The sequence below is a fragment of the Strongyloides ratti genome, assembly GCF_001040885.1.
Source record: "Strongyloides ratti genome assembly S_ratti_ED321, chromosome : X".
Taxonomy (NCBI): domain Eukaryota; kingdom Metazoa; phylum Nematoda; class Chromadorea; order Rhabditida; family Strongyloididae; genus Strongyloides; species Strongyloides ratti.
This window is the reverse complement of record NC_037309.1, coordinates 3155425-3170898: the sequence shown is the minus strand read 5'-3', so window position 1 is coordinate 3170898 and position 15474 is coordinate 3155425. Positions and strand designations below refer to the sequence as shown.

The 15474-nt window shown below is 18.5% G+C and overlaps 6 protein-coding genes across 6 annotated transcripts; 2 read left to right on the top strand and 4 right to left on the bottom strand.

Annotated features, from left to right (window-relative positions):
* Positions 1-1729: 1729 nt before the first annotated feature.
* Positions 1730-2223, bottom strand: SRAE_X000065900 (Hypothetical protein; the record flags this gene model as incomplete). Its single annotated transcript, XM_024645028.1, has 2 exons — positions 1730-1932; positions 1977-2223. 2 exons carry the CDS (start codon positions 2221-2223, stop codon positions 1730-1732), a joined length of 450 nt encoding a protein of 149 aa, XP_024510528.1.
* Positions 2224-3421: 1198 nt separating this feature from the next.
* Positions 3422-3950, bottom strand: SRAE_X000065800 (Transthyretin-like family-containing protein; the record flags this gene model as incomplete). Its single annotated transcript, XM_024645027.1, has 2 exons — positions 3422-3726; positions 3764-3950. 2 exons carry the CDS (start codon positions 3948-3950, stop codon positions 3422-3424), a joined length of 492 nt encoding a protein of 163 aa, XP_024510527.1.
* Positions 3951-4546: 596 nt separating this feature from the next.
* On the bottom strand, positions 4547-6808 carry SRAE_X000065700 (Prolyl endopeptidase; the record flags this gene model as incomplete). Its single annotated transcript, XM_024645026.1, has 2 exons — positions 4547-6398; positions 6435-6808. The coding sequence occupies 2 exons, from the start codon at positions 6806-6808 to the stop codon at positions 4547-4549; spliced, it is 2226 nt and encodes a 741-aa protein (XP_024510526.1).
* A 2335-nt stretch (positions 6809-9143) lies between these two features.
* Positions 9144-9829, top strand: SRAE_X000065600 (CAP domain-containing protein; the record flags this gene model as incomplete). Its single annotated transcript, XM_024645025.1, has 2 exons — positions 9144-9335; positions 9419-9829. 2 exons carry the CDS (start codon positions 9144-9146, stop codon positions 9827-9829), a joined length of 603 nt encoding a protein of 200 aa, XP_024510525.1.
* A 2798-nt stretch (positions 9830-12627) lies between these two features.
* On the top strand, positions 12628-13193 carry SRAE_X000065500 (Hypothetical protein; the record flags this gene model as incomplete). The annotated part of the gene is made up of 3 exons (XM_024645024.1): positions 12628-12754; positions 12980-13058; positions 13100-13193. The coding sequence occupies 3 exons, from the start codon at positions 12628-12630 to the stop codon at positions 13191-13193; spliced, it is 300 nt and encodes a 99-aa protein (XP_024510524.1).
* Positions 13194-14773: 1580 nt separating this feature from the next.
* SRAE_X000065400 (Hypothetical protein) lies at positions 14774-15339 on the bottom strand (the record flags this gene model as incomplete). The annotated part of the gene is made up of 3 exons (XM_024645023.1): positions 14774-14867; positions 14909-14987; positions 15213-15339. 3 exons carry the CDS (start codon positions 15337-15339, stop codon positions 14774-14776), a joined length of 300 nt encoding a protein of 99 aa, XP_024510523.1.
* Positions 15340-15474: the final 135 nt, after the last annotated feature.

The window sequence follows — 15474 nt, the reverse complement described above, 5'->3', positions numbered from 1 at the left end:
GTAATAAATACTGTTTTATATTGTTTAACTAATTTTTTTTACTTTCTTAAAAAAACCAGAAATAAAATAACAATCTTTTTTAAGTATACAAAGAATTTTTTATTTGCTTTTATTTAAAATAAATTTTTTTTTTATAATTATACACATATAAATATATTTTTTCAATTCTACTAATTATATATTATTAAAACTTAAATTTATAAATTTATTTTTTTTAAAACAATTTATTAATAAATTGCAACATAATTTTGTTTGTGAAAAATTATAAGCAGAATGAATATTATCAATTGAACATATTAATTCCTAAATAAATCATTTAAAACATATATTATAGAAACTAAAAATAAAACAAAAACATGAAAAAAATAAAATAAGCAATTTTATTCTATTGTTTTTTTTAAATTTATTAAAACAAAATAAAATTATTTTTTTATTAATAAGATTTTGAGAATATAAAAAAATATTTTAATAATTTTTATTATATTTATATTTTATGTATTAAATTATGTAAAACAACTTCTTATAACTTTCATTCTTCGTTTTTTTGTTATTCTAACAACTTGGCTTTTTCCTTTTTTATTACTTTTAATTTGCTTTTTAATACAATATAATTGAAATAAAACTTCATTTTTTTAATAGTAATTATAATAATACAAGCAATAATTAAGAAAATTAGTTGTTATTAGAAGCTATTTTCTATTCTTTTTTGTCTAAAACCTTCACCCATCTTTCGTCTTTAATTTTGTTCTATGATGTTCCTCTTTTCTAATGGTATCAAGACAATAACATTATAAAAAAATTACAAATTAATTTTTTAAATTGATAAATTTTTGAAAAAAGTACAGTTTTAAGTTTTTTAAAGTATATTTCAAATTGTTAAATACACTTTGTAAGTATTTTAAAAAATTATTATTGATAAATTTTATTTTAAAAAAAGCATGCAAACATTTTTATCATTTTTTTTATCATTAAATTTTTAACTTAAAAATGAATTCATAATGCTAATAATTTTTAAAGGTAGTCTTATATTTATTATACCACAACATGAAAATTCTATAACTTTTTGTAGTTAATTATGAATTATTTCATTTAATAAAGAATACAAAATAAAGAATAATGCTAGATTTTTGAAATATTATGTGAGTACATCAAAATACAATACTTTTATTTATATACAACATTTCATATTTATTTCATTTGTAAATTAATATTTTAGCTTTACAAATATAATGGATTTTTATTCATAATTTTTTAGACAATTGTTTTAAATGATTATATTCATAAATATAAGTTTTAATAAAAATTAAATTCTTATTTTAAAGCTTAATATCGTATATTAAGAACTAACAGTTTGAAAAATTATTTTTTGAAGTAAAAACAATTTCTTTCTTTAAGATCATTTTATTTGTTATAATATTTGTAAAAACACAATTAATAAATTCAATAACAAACATCTATTTTATTTAAATTCCTATTAAAAAAAGTATCAATGTAAGTTAATAGATGTCAATCGGTGAAATCGTTATTAAAAGATATTTTTTTTTAAATTGGTGAAAAAAATAATAAAAAATAATTAACAAAAAAGAAAAAAAATAAAAGCTGTTTAAAATAATTGTATTGTTTTTAAAAAAGTGCAAAATTTAAAAATTTTTATTTGAAACTTTAATTTTTAGATAGTATAAAAATTAGATTTTGCTGTATAATGCCTAAATTAACCATTATTTATCATTTATTTAAATCTTTTTAACGATTTTCTTCCGCAAAATTTTCTTTTCGCATCGTATTGAGCACTTAATTCAATATTTCCAAGGAAAAAATTTTTTGAAGCAAGTTTGTTTTGTCTATTATATTGGCTGTTAACTGGAATCCAAGCAGTATAATAGCACATTGGTTTAGGATCACCACAATTAAATGATAATTTAAGAATTGCACCTAAATTTAAAGTTCAGATAAAAAAAAGTATTTTATATTTGAACCTGTTAAATAATTTAATGGTACTCGAAAATAAAAAATACCAGTTGCTGAAGATTGTGTTACAGCAATTGTTTTTCTTATTCTAAAAAAATTTGTTTTGGTAAGTACGACTTTAACATTTTTTTCTGGTATGCGATAACAAAAAGTTCTTCCTGATACTTCACCTATTGGAGAAAAATAACTTTTAGAAAGAGAAAAATTTAGCAATTGATAAATTAGTAAAACAATATATGTTGTTTCCAGATTCATATTTTTTATGAGCTAAAATATAAAACCTAAAATTAATAATAGCATATTTTAATTTAATCTAAAAAGTTAAATATAAAATATAGTATTTAAATTTTATAATTTATGTTAAATTGCAAAATAAAATATGCAAAAATTAAGGTGAATTTAAATGATAAATATTATAAAAATAATTTTCATAGATTAAAAATGATCAATATACTCAAATACTATTTGAAAATTGCAAATTATATATCCTGATTTAAAAAAAAGTACATTTTTTTTAAATGTATTTTATTAATTTATTAAAATACGATGTTTGTGACTGTAATCAGTGGTATCAATTTAATTAAAAAAGCACCAAATATATTATATTAGCAATATATCTTTATCAAATTTTAAATATATGAAATTGCAAATTAGAGAAAAAAAATTTTTTAAACAAATTATATAAAATATTTTTTTATATACTAAATGAATTTATTAGTTATTGTTAAGCATTAAAAAATATGCAAAATATATTAATTTACTAATCCTTTTTATCTAAACAAAATGGTACTATAAAATAACGAAACACATCATCTGAGTAAAAATATTAATATTAAAATTATAAAAAAAAATTATATTTTATAATAACTTGCTATTAAAAATATTAAATTAATGTTACGTTTTTTAAATAGTAAAAAAAAATTAATTTATATGATTTTTACTTATTTTTTTCTTGTAGACAATGGTACCTAAACAACATCATATAAAAAATTGTAATTTATAATTTTATGTATAAGTTTTAAAAATACTATACTATTATAAATTAGTTATTACAGAATGATTGCAAATTTGTATGAATTTTTTTTAAACTTTTTTTATTGAATAGTATCAACAAAAGATAAATGCAGATAATTCAAATTATTGTATGTGTTTTAAATTATTTAATTTATTATATATATTTTATTGTTATATTTTGATTATATGTTTAAACTTTAATTTCATTTAATATTTCTAAAAATACTTCAAAAAATTTAACAATTAAGTTGTTTTATTTTAATTTTTATAAAATACAAAAAAAAGTACCAATATAAACTAATGGATGAAAAATTGAAAAAAATTGTTTATTGAAGATTTTTTTAAAATTTAGTAAAAAAACAAAGAATTGTTTAAAAAAATGCTATTTTATGAAAATTTTTATTCTTCTAAAAATGGAATAGAAAAAAAAATAAAATTTTCAAATTTCTTTAAACAGTATCACTAAGAAGTTAACCTCTGAAAAAAATAAAAATTTAACCATTTCATATGATATTTGAACATACCTACGAGGAAAGAAATGAAAAAAATTTCTTCTAATTGGTTGATTTGGACAATGTTTTCTTCTTCCAAAATATTTTTTACCTAACTCAATATTATTAAGTTTATAACTAGCTACAATAGGAAAAGATTTTTCAGGAATTCGTTTATTTAGATGAACAAAATATGTGTAATAACATCCTGGTATTTGACTACCACAATTATAAGTTATTTTAATATATGCACCTAAACTATAATTGAAAATTAAAAAATAATTTCTTACGTGGGTGTTCTAGTTTATCTGCTTGTATTCGAAACTGAAAAAAGCCCCTGTTTGAAGACTGTGTTTCTTTTAAAAAAAACTCTTGTCCATATACTCCTTTTTTTAAAAGATCAATTTTAATATTTGGAGCTGGTCTGTTTAGGCATAACGTTGTTCCTGATACTAAAGCTAAATTACTGGGATACATAAATTGAGAAAAAGAAAAAATAAAAAATTGAAAGATTAGCAAAATAATATCTATTGTTTTTAAATTCATATTTTTTACTAGTTCAAACAAAAATTAAAATTAAAATTTATATAATTCATTTTATATTATAAAAAATGTATTTAAACAATCTTAAAATTATGTTTATAATCAGTCAATAAATATTTACATAAAAAATATAACAGTTAAAGTATATTTAAAAATAATGCTTAATTTATGTTTTTTTAAATTTTAATATAATCTTTAACTAATATAAAAATAAATATAGTTAAAAAATTTTTTATAGATTTATGTTAGATTTTAAATTTAAATACAATATATAAATACTTTATTACATATTTTGTTATTTAAAAAATTATGGTTCTAATTTTATGTCTGATTTTAAAAATCAATACTTTTAAAATGTAAATTTTAGGATTCATTTAAAAATTTGTACTCAATTGAGCTTTTATTGATATTTGACGAACATACGTATAAACGTTTTTTAATGATTAACTATAATTACATTTTATGAACCTTCAAACTTTATTTAAAATTATATTTTTCATAAAATGATTAGTTGTTTTATTCATTATATCTTATTTATACCATTTTAAATCTAATGTCTGTTGAAGAAAACAAAACATATTAATTGATTCATTCAATAATTTCTCTTCAGGCTTTTGATAATCATGATGACCATAATATTTTCCTACAAATCCGATAACAGGATTTGTTTGATATTTAATAGCCTTTTGAAGAAGTACATATAATCTAGCTAAATACTTAAGAGTATGTTCTGGACCAACAATGACATCTTCTGTTGTCGTAAATAATAATGTACTTGGCCATTGCAATTTATGTTTGGGCAGTTTTAAATTATGTAAAGGTGAATATTTTATTAAATTTTTAAAATGTTTTTTTATTGACACATCACCAAATTCTTCTATAAAAATTTCATCATGTGTTGTTAATCTATGATATCGTATCATATCAAGCAATGGTGTTTTTGAAACAACAGCTCCAAGAAGATCAGGTCTCATTTGTGATACAACATTTGCTATAAGACCACCAACTGATGAACCAAAAATAGCAAGTTTAGAAGGACGAGTATATCTTCGTTTTATTATAAATTCTGCTCCAGCAATAAAATCAAAAAAACTATTTTTTTTATTCAAACCTTTACCATTTAAATGCCATTTTGTTCCATATTCACCACCACCTCTTATACCAGCAATACACCAAATACCACCAAAATGTTTAACAAAAAGCAATTTTGATAAAGCATAATTTGGTCGTAAGGTAGATTTAAAACCACCAAATCCTTCTAAAATAATGGGATTTTTACGATTTCTTAATGTTTTTCTATTATAAAACATGATTAAAGGTATTCTTGTATGATCTCTTCCTAAATAATGTAATTTTTTAATTATAAATTGTTCATCTTTTATATCGTTTGGTATTGATTGAATAATTTTTTTTTGTATTATTTTTTTGATACCATATTCTAAATTAAGTCTATAAATAGTTTGTGGTGAAACTAAATTATTAAAAGTGACAAATAATTCATAATGCATTGAACTTCCACTAATATCTTCGATAATACCTTCACCAAAATTAATTTTTTTTAAATATTTACCATTTTTCATATCATATATAATTAAAAAACTTTGTAAATTAGTCATACAATTAGCTACTAAATATTTCTTTCCAACTGGAACAATTTTATTAATTTCTTGATTTCTTGTTTCTTCAATAAATAACTTCCATTTATTTTGATTATAATATTTATCTATTAATTTCATTTTTATTACTTTTCCAAATGCAGTATTTAGATTTGTATAAATATAAACATATTTAGAATTGGAATCAATAACATTATACAATGCATCATTTCTTGTAATTAATGGTATTAATTTAATTTTTTTTTTAAAATATTTGTTATTATTTAATTTAACATAGTATAAATTATTTGTACCAGAAATTTCATTAATACATTGAACAAACAAATATTTACCATCATTTGATAAAGTTCCATGAATTATAAAATCATCTCCATCTTTACAAGTTGCTAATAATTTATCACTTGTTTGTTTTTGTCCAAAATGATGATAATATAATGAATGTTTTTTAAAATTTGATATCATAAATCCTCCTAAGGTTCCATTTTTTTCTGGATATGTTGAATATATAAATCCTTTATTGTTAAAGATAAAATTATACATTGAATATATGACATTATTTAATTTATCTTTGATTTTTTTATTATTAGTATATTTAAACATAATTGTATTCCATGCATTATCTTTTTCTTTAATAACATATGCCATCATTTTTCCATCATTACTAAATACCATATCTTTTATTTCTATTTCTCCTTTTGAATCTAATTTATCAAAATTAATAAATGTTTTCCCTTTTTCATTTAAATTTTTTGATTGCATCAATGATCTAAAATGTTTTTAAAAAAAAAACAAAATGACTTACGGTAATAGTGTTGATCCATTGTAAAAGAAATAATAATAATAATTACCATACTTTGAATATAAACCAAATTTATCATATTTCCATAAATCATTAAATTTATCTGTTATATCTTTTCTATATTTTGATTTTGAAAACACGGTTTCTGATATATTGTTAAGTTCTTCTATAAATTTAATTGTTATACTAAAATATTTATCTTCTAAATATCTATAATCATCCTTTACTTTTTGTCCATGATGCCTATCGAATGAATTCTTAAGTTTTATCATGTAAGGATATTCTGTTACATTAATATGAATAGTTGATAAATATCGCTTATTATAACCGATTTTTCCACAATATCCTTCTTTTTTAGTTAAAATTACTTCTATCATTAACAATAAAAAAAAATTTAAACCATAATAGAAAGCTTTCCCTTCCATAATTCTCCTATATTTTAAATAAAAAATTATAAACTTTAAAATTAAATTCTATTATAAATTAATTTTATGCAAATATTTATTTTCACGTGGCAAAAATTTTAAACATAATTGTTTTAAAATTAATCAGTTATTGTTAATTATAAATATTTATAATTTTTTTTTCTCACGGATTAATTTAAAAAATTTATATCATTATAAAATTTATTAATTTTTTTTTTTAAAAATATTCTTGTATAATTACTTTTAAATTAGTTAATTAATTATCAATATATAATTAACAAATTATAAATTTTTTTAATATATTTATTAGTATCCAAAATTTTATGTATATAATTTTATATAAATTTAATGATAAAGTTTATTTTTTAAATTAAAATTATAAATATAATTTTTTAAATACATTTGATATATAAAATGTTTATATGTTTTAGTACAATAACATAAGATATTATTAAAACAAATGTTATTAATTTTAAATTATTTAATGATAGAAACTACAGGTTTGGTATAAATTATCAAGATAAATTTTTAAATATTTATTATTTGACATTTATATTAATGTAATTTACTACTTGATAAATATATAATAAAATAATATACTTTTTTTTCCACTATGTTATTTTTTGTATGAATATTATTAAATTTTATAAAAATTAATGTGTTAAATATTTATACTGTTAAGATAAATATAAATGTATTAAAATTTAATTTGTTTGAGCATGTTTTATTAAAATAGATCAAAAGAAACATAAATTGTTAATATCTTATGAACATAAAACTTAATTGCATTCAAAATTTTTTATTTATTAGAAAGTTAAAAAAATTATGCCAACTAATTTTTCTAAGAGATAAAAAATTTTGATCATAAATAAATAAGATAATTTTAATTACTGATCTAATAAACCTTGATTTAGCAAACAAATATTTTTATAATTTTACTTTCAATTGCTATATAAAATATGTATATAAACAATAATTCTATTTTAAAATTTTATTTATTTCAAATTTAAATGTTATTTTATTTTTAATGTTTTAATTTTATGCAATATTGTTCATTAATAAATTTTTTTTATTGTAGTTTTTTTATCATTGTAAAAAATTGATAAAAGTTATCATTTTTTAAATTACCTTTTACACTAACAAATTGTATTATTCGTTTTTTTTCGTATAGATATATTTAATGTTTTATGAGTAAAAAAAATACAAGTTTTAATTTTAATACAAATGATTTTAATTATGAATTGATATGATAGATAAACATAAATATATCAGTTTCTTGAATTCAATATTATGTATTTTGTTTAATAATAAATAAGATCACTAAAGTTAGTATTCAAATTATTTTTTGTCAAATTTAATTGTAATACTATGTTTCTAATTTTTTTTTATATTTATTAGAACATAAGTTTATAAGAAAAAATAATTTAATGCATTATTAAATATGAAAGTGAACATTAAACAATTGGTAACAACATTCGTAGCTTGTATTATTTTCTAAAATTTTTAGACATTTAAGAAAATTTATAATTTATTGATAATTAAAGAAGACTATCATATTATCAATAGTTAACAATTTGAAATATTTCCACAAAATAATAAAAATACGTTATATTTTTAATAACTTTTAATTGAATGATGTTAAAAGGTTATTGAAAATTAGAATGAAAATAATAAAGTTATAAAAACAATAAGATCATTTTTTTTGTTTAAACATTTGGGATTAAATAAATTTATTAATAAAATAATATATTTTAACAATCAAGTAAAAAAAAAATTGTTTTTACTTAATTAAGCACAAGAATGTTAGAATTTCTAAAACATAAGAATTTCATAAATAATTAAATTTTCAAAAATTTTAAAAATTAACTTGTTCTACTATAAAGTTAATATTTAAACTTTTCAAGAAATAATATTTTTGTTTACTTATTTTTTCCCATTTATGTTTTTAGTTCTAGTTGATAAACAAATAGCACAAAAATAAATAGTATTTTGAATAATAAAATTGTTTTAATTGACGTATATATATTAATGTTGATATAAAAATTTCTAATATTCTAATCTAAAAATAAATTTTTACTAAGTTATTAATACAAAAAGTACAACCTGTCAAAATATATCATAAAAAATATTTTTGATTATTCACAAAATAAATAAAATGCTTTATACAATAGTATATTAAAACAATTTTATTCTTTAAAAATATCTTTAAAAGTAGTTAAAGGTATATGTAAATAATTAAAGTTATATAATTAAAAGATTAGAAAAAAATTTTATATTAAAAATAAAAATGAATATTATTTTGAATGTATGGTTTGTAACTATATTTTTATCGCAAATAATTTTTTCAAGAAGACATATATTTAACGTTACTAAAGTTGAAAATGGCCAAGATAGCATATATGAATTAGATGGAAAAAAATTTAATACTATAAAAGAAGTTATAAAAGAAGTTCAAAACAAAAATCCAAACTTAAAATTTGTAGGTAGTAATAAAAAGAAAGAAAATAGAAAACATCTTGTTAAAAAGGTAATTATACTATAATTTAACATTATATTTTTTAGTTATACCAAGATATTAATTATTATCGTCAAAAACATGGAGTTCCAAAACTTAAATCAAATCCAACTATACAAAAATTTGCCAAAAAACACGCTAGAAAAATGGCTAGTCAGGATATGTGTAAAGATGATACTGATAAAACGTATGGTGAAAGCATTACCTATTCAGATGGTTCTGTAGAAAATACTGTCAAAAATTGGTATAATGAAATTAACAAATATGATTACAATAAACCAGAATTTTCAACAGAAACAAGAGATTTTACAGCTTTAATATGGAAATCAACAACAGAAGTGGGTTGCGCTGTAACTAAAAGTAAAAAAACAAAACGTACTTACATTTGTTGTAAATATAATAAACCAGGAAATATAAATGGTTTATTTAAAGAAAATGTCTTACCACCTAAACAATAATACTTTAAAAAAGTATTTCAATAATTCAAAGAATTTAGTTTAACTAATTTTCAAAAAAAAAGATAAAAACAATTAATGAATCAAGTAACAATAAAAAACTTTAAGAAAAATCAATACATTAAATAATATAGTTATCTAAATATTATTCAAAAAAATAATTTTTTGTAACTTAATTTTTAATATTTTTTATAAATATTAAAATTTTGAACAGATTTAAAAAGTTAAAAAAACACCAATTTTACATTTTATAAATGAGATTATAAATTTTTCTAATCTTAATTACGGAAAAAAAATGTTTCCATAAAAATGTATTTAATTATCTTTTTTTAGAACAATAATATTTTTACTGTAGATTTCACTATTTAAAGTAAACACAAACTTTCAAAATTTTTATTTTAATATAAAATACTTTTTCTTTAATAAAAAAAATGCCAAAAGCAAAAAACGATTTCTTTTCTAAAATTTCATTGTTATGATATCTATTATAATAAAGAGTGTAATGATAGAATTTTTAACAGAACATTGATTATAAAGTGAAATATGTCTAAGAATAGAAAATGACTAAGAAAACAGATTACAGTGTGATTTTGGTGTAAAATTAATGTTTGATCTAGATAAAATATTTTCATTTTTTAATATTATAAAATTAATTTATTATTATTAGTTGTAAATATTAAAAATGATTTTCCAAATACATATAAATTGTTTGGATTAAAATCACGTCTTCAACAAATTTATTTATCTAGAAGATAAAATAATTTTACTTAGTATATTTTAAATAAGCTCAAACCAAGTTCACCTGTACACAAATGAAATAACTCAATTTAAAATACAGTTTTTAAATTTAAATTATTCGTATTTTATTTGAAAAGCTATTTTAACAATTATTGTGTTTTGTTTTAATACTTTAAGGTAAAAAAATCAAAATAAAAGTTTGTTTAAGCTTTTACACTATACGATATGTAGTAATAATAAAAAAAAATAAAAAAAATGAATACAAATTACAACACAAGTAAATATAAAAAAGTACCAAAGAAATAACTCAAATAAAATGTGCTAAATAAATCTATTTAAAAGATCATGTTTTTAATGTTTCTTGATTAGTAAATTATAACTTGACAGTTATATTTACTTTTTTTTCTGCCTTTTACACATTATTAAATGACATTAAACAATAATATTAAAATTGTTTTATCATATTTTAATTGTTTCTTCAAAACCGTAAATAATAAATTTCATATTATATTTTTAAATAATTTTTCTAACACAAAGAAGTAATTAAATATTATTAAAAAAGAAAAGCTTTACAATTTTATGCAAAAATTATTTCATAACATAACATAAATTAATGATGTTGATAAAAGTTTTATAATTTAATTGTTTTTGGAGTTATCTTTAAAATTTGTTTCCATGATAATCTTTTTAAAAAGAAGCTTGGTAAAATAAAAATATTTTAATAAAAGAACCTTTAAAAAGTTTATTGTTTTATTAATTTTTAAATGATATAAATAAAAAATATGATTTAAAAAATTGGTAGATTCTTATTTTTAAGTGTCCAGAAGACAAAAAAGATGCCTATTGCAGGAATCGAACCTACGTCGCCACGGCCACAACGTGGAGTACTAACCACTATACTAAATAGGCCGAAATCGCTTCAATAACCATCACTCTGGGGACTGTTAATAAGCATTATTTATTAAAAAAGAATTGCATTTTTTTTGTATGTATGTATTTTTACACATTATTCAAACTTGAAAATTAATATTTCTATGATTATCAAACAAATTAAACATTGATACTTCTATTTAATATAGTAATGATAAGAAAAATCATTCAAGTTACACATAATTTTTTTTGCTAAAGATAAGTTTGTTATATTTAAATTTCATAATTATTTTTAAAAGATATTTTAATAGAAAAAATTAAAGTAAAAGAATTATAAAAATAAATATATAGCAGTAAATAAATAGTTTCCTTTAAATAAATATTCTTTATATAATGCTAATATATATAACATGTTTTTAAAAAAAAAAGTATTTCTTAACTGTAATATAATTCTATTAATTTTTTTTTACAAGGAAGTTTTATGCCATTTTTTTTTAATAAAAATTTCCCTTTTAAATAATATAATTATTTCAGATATAACAAAGATTAAAAAATCGCAGAAATTAATTTTTTTGTAAAATAAATAAAAATAAATACATTTGCTTCTTTTTGTTTTTAAAAATTATATTTTAATTATAATTTAAAGGTTAAAAATGGATAAATATTTTCAGGAAAATATACATAAGCAAATACTTTAGTATAAAATTCATTTCACTATATCTTTTTTATCAATTTTACTTAAAATCATATTAGTGATACATCTTTCATAACAAAAAAATATTTTTACAATGGTAATAAAATGGCTTGATTATTTTCAATTGGCATATATTATTATATTATTTCCAACTTATTTAGTTTTTACAATACGTCTTGGATTCAAAATTTACTTTGTAAAAACATCATTATTACATAATGAATATTATCCAATTATTTTTTATAAAGGTATTATTGATATTTTGACAATAATTATACAATTTGCTACATCACGTATTCAAAAATACAAAGTTTTCAATTCATTTTTTTTGAATAATACTTATTTATCATATGTATTATATTTTGTAACAAGTGCAACATACTTTATAATGTTTCAAATTGCTTTTCTTACAAGTTTTAACCGTTATATTGCAATTTCAAAACCAATTTTATACAAGAAATACTTTAATTTTAAACAACTTCATATATATTTTTTTATAATGTCGTTACTTGGATTACTTGTCGGAATTTCATCACAATTTTTTCCATATACTTATTTATATTTTCCATCACTTGATCGTGTTGGAGCAGTATCTCTTGATCCAAGAACATCTTTTTTACATGCAAGTTGTGCTATATTTCTTAATCTACCACTTCTTATATTTACAACAATTTTCAACGCAATTTCTATATACAAAAACAGATTTTTTTTTAAAAAACATAAAGATGTAAATAATGTAGAATTCAAAATATTAATATATAGTTGTTTACAACTGTTTACAATGATAGCATTTGAAGGATATTACTTAGTTAGAAATATACCATATATCATTGATAATTTTTATTTTTTAGAAGCTATAGCAATTCAATCACTTCCATGGATTGTTGATTCAATGACTTATGGGTTATTTATATTTTCATTAATATTATCGTAAGTTATATTTTTTTAATATAATTTTGAAATTTTTTTAGTCCTATTTTAAGATCTCAATTATTATTTCTTAATTTAAAACAAAATAATAAGATACTCAAAATAAAATCGTCAAATATGACTAAACGTATATAAATTTTAATAATAAAGCAATTTGAGTGAAAGATGTCTTTTAACAATTCTGATTTAAATATTATTTTTTATCTGATTAAATGAATGACTAATTATTCAACAGAATATGCGTACATTCCTTAATTTTTATGTTTTTTAAATATACAAAATTTTCTTACTTTACTCTTACTAATAAAATATAAACTTTAATTATAAATAAAATTTTATTCATTGTTTTTAATTTAAAATTATTTTTTTCATAAAAAGAATAATATCTAATTTAATTTATATATCAATTGTTTAAGTAGAATTTGCAATAATTAAACATATACTAAATAGTGTTTCGTTCATGCTAACTAAACAATATATTTACTATAAATTATAAAAACTTTTATTTTTAAAGAACACAGAACAAATAACATTAACAAAAAAATTAATAACTTCAAAACAATTACTAATGTCTTATTAGTTTGCAAAATTTAGTTTTAGAAATATTTTTTTCATCATTTAAACTTTTCTCATAATCCACTTTTCTTTTACATTTTATTTCAAAGAAACGGTATAAATGTAAGTTTTGATATTTTTTAATTTCTTTCTATATTAATGAGTGGTTCAGAGATCAGTTTTAAAATCTCCTTATCACGCAAAGTTTTGAGTGACATTTCTATTTTAAATTCAAAAATGAAATCGATAGCAAAATAAAATTTTCTGAAATTAGTATGTGTAAAAAAACAATATCTATATCTTTATGAGATTTATTTTTTTCGACTAAATAAATTTTTAATACATTAAATGTTATTAATAGTTTTATTGTTAATGATAAATATCAAAGTAATGTAAAATGTAATTCTACAAAGAATAATTAATTTAATTAAAAAAAATATAAAATAATTACAAAACAATTTCAATTTTATTTTTTCTTGATATATAAAGCAAAAAATATGGAGACTGCGGGAATCGAACACGCGACTTCTCGCATGCAAAGCGAGCACTCTACCGCTGAGTTAAGTCCCCTCTGACGACCTACATATGCTTGATTACCAAAGAAAGTTTTATCTTTATCAAATATAATAAATACGTTTTTAAATTACACGAAAATTACTGTTTAAATAAAATATTAACAATTACTTGGAAAACTTTTGTACTTTGTTTTTTGAAAAAATCTCAAACACATAACAAATAAATGAATAAACTTCGATACTTTATCAAATTAAAAAAAAATTTTAAATTGTTGAAAATTTTTATAAATTTAGTTTATTTAAAATAATAAGCAAAACATGTTTAAACACTGATTAGCATTTAAAAAGTTCATGAAATAATTCTTATAAAACAATATTTAAGAGAAAATAAATAAAATACGATTTTATGTAATAACATTAAAATTGAAAAAAAAAATTAAATTTTTTTTAAATTTATTGATAAAGATTATATTTTATTAGTAAGATTAAAATAAGAAATTTTTGTATTTTTGTAAAACAGAAAAGTTTTCAATTGTACACATATTCTGTTGCATATTTAGTTATCCATTTAAATAACTAGAAATAATAGTTGAATCAGAATTGTAAAAAGACATCTTTTCATTCAAATTACTTTATTATCAAACTTTAATAACGTTGAGTCATGTTTGATGTTTTTATCTTGATTGTTTTATTATTTTGTTTTAAATTAAGAAATAATAATTGAGATCTTAAAATAGGACTAAAAAAATTTCAAAATTATATTAAAAAAATATAACTTACGATAATATTAATGAAAATATAAATAACCCATAAGTCATTGAATCAACAATCCATGAAAGTGATTGAATTGCTATAGCTTCTAAAAAATAAAAATTATCAATGATATATGGTATATTTCTAACTAAGTAATATCCTTCAAATGCTATCATTGTAAACAGTTGTAAACAACTATATAATAATATTTTGAATTCTACATTATTTATATCTTTATGTTTTTTAAAAAAAAATCTGTTTTTGTATATAGAAATTAAGTTGAAAATTGTTGTAATTATAATAAGTGGCAAATAAAGAAATATAGCACAACTTGCATGTAAAAAAGATGTTCTTGGATCAAGAGATACTGCACTAACACGATCAAGAGATGGAAAATATACATAAGTATATGGGAAAAGTATTGATAAAATTCCGACAAGTAATCCAAGTAACGACATTATAAAAAAATATATATGAAGTTGTTTAAAATTAAAGTATTTCTTGTATAAAATTGGTTTTGAAATTGCAATATAACGGTTAAAACTTGTAAGAAAAGCAATTTGAAACATTATAAAGTATGTTGCACTTGTTAC